Source organism: Priapulus caudatus, unplaced genomic scaffold (assembly GCF_000485595.1).
Source record: "Priapulus caudatus unplaced genomic scaffold, Priapulus_caudatus-5.0.1 Scaffold339, whole genome shotgun sequence".
NCBI classification, from domain to species: Eukaryota; Metazoa; Priapulida; class Priapulimorpha; order Priapulimorphida; family Priapulidae; genus Priapulus; species Priapulus caudatus.
The window spans coordinates 41,475-46,847 of NW_014577400.1; the positions used below are offsets into that span (position 1 = coordinate 41,475).

Consider the following 5,373-nt stretch of genomic DNA (forward strand, 5'->3'; position numbering starts at 1 on the left):
GTGTGTGTGTGTGTGTGTGTGTGTGTGTGTGTGTGTGTGTGTGCGCGCTTGCGCGCGGGGAAGGGATGTGTGTGTGGGGGAGGGGAGTAAGGTCTTGCAACCGGGAGAACTAAATGACAACAATTAATTGAACTGAAATATAGCCAAGATAGAGTTTGTTCATAAATAAGGCACTTTATCGAGTTAACACGATATCTGAAATGTAATCATAATAAGTTCAGGAGTTTATTTTGTTTATTTCTTTTTGTATTGTAGTCAATCTCTCGTATATTATCCCTTTATCCTTCTATATTCGACTTTATTGTCATCGTCAACGTTCGTCGGTAATAAATAAACGAGGAACGAATGAATTGATGTTGGGGACTACTGCTGTACTGGTGTAAGCGTTACAGATATAGTCCCTTGAATTTTAAATATTAATATTTATGAGGTTAAAAATATAATACACATGCACTGTATTTGTGTGCGCGCACCAACCAAGGTGCAAGGCATCATGGGAAATATAAAACCTGTGATGCGCTTCATGCTCTTGGGATTTTTGAGCAATCGTTACTGGCGATACACCGAGTGAGACAACAAACCAAACAGTACGGCAGGATGGAAAGTGTGTTCCACGAGAAAGTGAGATTTGTAGTATAATCGTATCTAATTATTGTACTAAACATTTTCTGATGGTGTTGTCTATGTGTTCATAATGCGTGTGAAAGTGCTGACATGCTTACGGTGTGAATTTACCGATATGTAGGTGCATTTTGCTACACGGAAGTCGTCTCTGTCTCACTTTGTCACTAGGCTAGAGTAGCCTAGATGTCGTATATCGAGACATTGACTGTCATTGTATGTCCGCAATCATAGGGTATAGTGGGGCTCGCTGCCCAGTAATTTCACCAATATAGCGCTTCACCTCACCACCATATTATAGTAAATATCATCCCGTGTCAGTGACGCACGACGCGGAATTTTGGTAGGGCGTGGCATGTACTGTACAGCCCGTGCTGTGGGTACGTGCTATTGACGGTATTGTATTGCGAGCCCCATTTGTAAGGTCTATAACAGATATAATGGCTGCATCTATTGATACTGTAAGAATGGATTGAATTCAGATGAAACATTAATTTGTCGGTTAAACCTATGTGGGTGAGTCATGCATGTGCTAGATTAAAGAGCTAAGCACCCCGAGTGAACCAATGAGGTAAAGTACAAGACTGTGTCCGTAAGGCTACATTATCATATCTAGTAGAAACCACACATTTCAGAATATACATATCATTATTACTAAACATACAAGATGTTATGGATCAAGGATTGTTTGGGACCCTGCAATACACCGATTGACAGTTCTGCGCCTGTGTTCTGCGCCAGTAGTTTCGCATCTCCACGAGAGCCCGGATGTGCGAGTAAACTCCGCCATGTTGTTTATCTCGATGCGTTATATCTGCCTTGCATACGCAGGTCGCTCACCTTTGTGTCGAAGAACAGTGCACGTAGCAGAGAATAGAGCACCGCGATAATGGATGACCTGAGTGACATGACACTTGATACATTTAAATTATGGTCAATGCATGCTCTAAGTCTTTCTTAAGCCAATACGATCCGTTTGAGCAGCCCTACACACTACACGTTAACGCCATTCGCGCATTTTACTCGCAATTCTGGGACGAAAAATTCCTCCCGACCTTTGACCTTAGGCTTAGCGCATGCGCAGTGTTAAACTCTCAACCGGTGTATTGTGTTTTTCGCATATGTGCTAAACTAGGCTTAGGCCAATGTTACACCAGATTTTCCCTGAGTGAACAACTGTGGTCACAATTCCACGATAAAGTATAGAATATTATCATATCTACTAAAAGTCGTGCATTTCAGAATATGCATTTCATCATTACTAAACATACAAATTGTCACACCACATTCATGAAACCCATTTTCAGAACCACTGCAATTTAGGCGTATCAGGTTTACCTATGTTACCGTGCTTGTTGTATGTAAACAAATTTAAAATGCAAGTCGGTGCACATGTTGGTGAAAACAATGATATAAGAGTGTTACAAGGCATTTTAGTCATACCGTATACCCTTAGTGTTATGCACGGAGCTCCAGTAGGTATCAGAACAGTCGAGAAAATCCGAAAACGTGTAGAAACGTGAAAGTGTTCACATGTTGAAACATATGGAGAAATATGGAAAATGTGAAATGGTTTTTTTTTTTTTTTAGGTAATTATCCATTTAGGTAAATTTTAAATTAGAAATTAGATAACTAATTAACTACCAAGGATATATACTAGTAATGTCACGATCATCGATTATACTCGATCATCGGTTGAACAGTGGTTCGAACCAAGCGCTTGGTTATCAAAATCCATAATCGATTACATTAAAAAACAAATTAAAACAAATTAAAATAAATGTAAAACTTGAACAAGAAAACTTGGAAAAGTGATGAGAATCAAAGATATCATCGCTACTATACAAGTTATCTTTTATTAACATACATGTATTATACACACAGTAGTAAACAGTGCAAAACAAACAGTAAACAGGGCTAAACAAGCACATACATGCACACACGTACATGCACACGACGTTACACACGCAGGCATTCAACACCCCGAGTAACCGATTGTAACCGATTATCGGTTACTTGGGTCCAACCGATGATCGATTACGAAATTACAACCGATTGACAACACTAATATATACACAAAAGTATGACTAGCACACTTATTTACATTGTGGTCCTTCATACATTAGTGTTAATAATAATAACACTACCATCAGCACTTTAAACTATCGAAATATACACATTTGTAATTTTTACAAGTTATACTTTTTCATAATTTATACATTTCTTATATCCGATTTACAATCAGAATCAGATTAGTGAAATTCAAACTTCTCTGCTTCCAACATTTCAACCGTTTCCATTAGACATTTTTCAACGTTTAGGAAAACGTGAATTCCTTGCCTGAATGGTGTCTCATTTTTCAGCAAGAGGGATCTCTGTGCGCCCAGCATTGCCTAAACGCTCTCTTGCAAGGAGCGTACTTTACACCGGTGGATCTAGCAACGCTGGGGCAGCAGCTTGATGATGAAGAGAGAGCGCGCATGGCAGAGGGTGGTGCCGAATCAGAGGACTACAGAGCTTTCCTACAGGTTAGAGAGAGGATATCTCCCCCTCTCAAAGTATCACGGTTGCAGTTGTTACAAACTTGTGTAATTGAAACAGGAACACTGTTCATAGGTGCTGTGGCTTTATTAATTAGCCACGTGTAAGAGAGCTTCTGATACGTTGCGGAACATTTTATACCTGAAGCTTATCTTTCTTACCTGCAGATGGCGTTTGAATAGCATGCTCGTATGTTTGTTTACATAACATTGTTGGTGACATTATATATATTGTTACAGCATTGATGCGACTTAGCATTTCATTGGTGTAGCATTTCAGTGGTGGGTTGATGATTTAGCCGAATATTATCTCGTGCTTTTTGGTTATGGACATCGTATCGGGAGTCGGTTAAAAGAAGCCGTCAGCAGTCAGCTTAAATATTAGAAATGATTGGCTTGTTAGTTGCACGTTTCGTCCCTATTCTCCACAATGAGAGAAGGAACTAAGAGAGAGATTGTGTGTTACGTTATATCTTTATAAATTATAGTGTTAATTATTAGAAATTCTTAGTGTTACGTTGTGATTTGCACTTTCCAGCAACCCTCGGGAAACATGGATGACAGTGGCTATTTCTCGATACAAGTGTTGAGTGCCGCGCTGAAAGTCTGGGGTGTGGATCTTGTACCGTACAGCAGCAGAAACCCGATCGCTCTTGCAGCCAAGGCAAACCCCGTGTATGCAGAATGCTTCTATCTGCCTCTACGTGTAACATTTTAGGCCACCCTTAAAAAATTGTTTGTTTCCCTTTTACAAGTGAAAAATCTTCTTCTTTTTTTTTTGACAAGATGTGTGTACGTATATTGTATATTCTGTTTTGTGTATATGTTTTTGCGAAACGAAATAATTTTTGTTTTGTTTTAATCGGCCAATAAAATGTGTCGAGTAGCGGTGTTTTGGCGAGTCGGTCGGTAAAGGGGAAACAAGCAATATTTTATCTTAGGCCTTACTGGTTAAAATTGTGTCTGCAGAAAATTTTTGTGAGAACGTTTTAAAAAAAATTACAATATCGGGAAACTTGTGAACAGTAATTTTTTTTTTACAAAGGTGACAATTAAAGGTGTTAAAATCTAAGATGCTTTAGCAAATTAGCAAATGTTTCGGCAGTTTTCTTTAGGAGTTTTTTTTATGAAGACTCGATGTGTTTGTGGTGTTCACAAAAGGATTAGGCCTAAACAGATTCAGATACGTTTCAGTGTCTTTATTGGCAATGTCCAACGTGGAAACTGGCTGCCCCGAAAACTGTTTCATTACTTCCTTTCTCGATAGGGGGCAGCACAAATACAGTATCCTCAGATGATCGAGAGTGACTTTCCCCCGGGCGTAGATGGACGGTCACGTGATGTGGCAGCACTAGTGTTAGGATTAGGGTTAGGGTCAGGGTTAGGATTAGGTTAGGGTCAGGGTTAGGATTAGGTTATGGTTAGGGTTAGGGAAATAAGGCCATGTCTAGCACGGAAGTATGACTGTGGAATCTTTCTGTGGAAGATTTGGACTTTGAAGCGTACAAAGTGACTAGTGCTGCCATGTAACGGCACCGTCCATCTACGCCCGGGGGAAAGTGACACCCCAGATGATCTATAATTCATTGAAATATAACAAAGACATTACAGTGTTGTACTGTCTGAGTGTATTAATAATTGAGGAACTAATTTTTGCAGGAACCAGAGAGCCTTTATCTGTAACTTCAAGGATCACTGGTTGACGGTGAGAAAGTTGGGTAACCAGTGGTTCAACTTGAACTCGTTGCTCACAGGACCAGAGCTGATCAGCAACACATACCTGGCCTTATTCCTCACACAGCTACAACATGAAGGTAGACACGCAAAAACATATAAGAGTATACGAGTATACATTTGCAATACGTGACGATTTCTTGGTACCCAGCATGTGTGCGTGCGTGATTGAATTATATTATTGAATTATTTATTCTAACACCTACCTGGTGTTATTCCTCACATAGCTACAACAATCAACATGAAGGTAGAAACGAAAGTGTATCTGCACATCATTAATGGCTCAATGCTGCTGGCAGCTGCTCAGTTCCTACAGTGAATCATGTCTAGCCCAGCACGACCGTAAAAGTAAATACTTATGCATTTGCAATACGTGACCATTGTTTGGTACACTACGTGCATGCGTGCAGGTGTGTGTGTGTGTGTGCGTGCGTGCGTGCGTGCGTGCGTGCGTGCGTGCGTGCGTGCGTGCGTGCG

General features: G+C 40.1%; 1 protein-coding gene across 2 annotated transcripts in view; it reads left to right on the forward strand.

Annotated features, from left to right (window-relative positions):
- The first annotated feature begins 568 nt into the window (after positions 1-568).
- LOC106809239 (ataxin-3-like) overlaps positions 569-5,373 on the forward strand; it is a 12,260-nt gene continuing 7,455 nt past the window's right edge. For both annotated transcript variants that reach the window (XM_014812242.1, XM_014812243.1), the window contains exons 1-4: positions 569-621; positions 2,986-3,150; positions 3,701-3,837; positions 4,822-4,976. In XM_014812242.1, the coding sequence (XP_014667728.1) occupies positions 598-621; positions 2,986-3,150; positions 3,701-3,837; positions 4,822-4,976 (481 nt within the window). In that variant the 5' untranslated portion in view covers positions 569-597. The remainder of the gene's footprint in view (positions 622-2,985; positions 3,151-3,700; positions 3,838-4,821; positions 4,977-5,373) is intronic.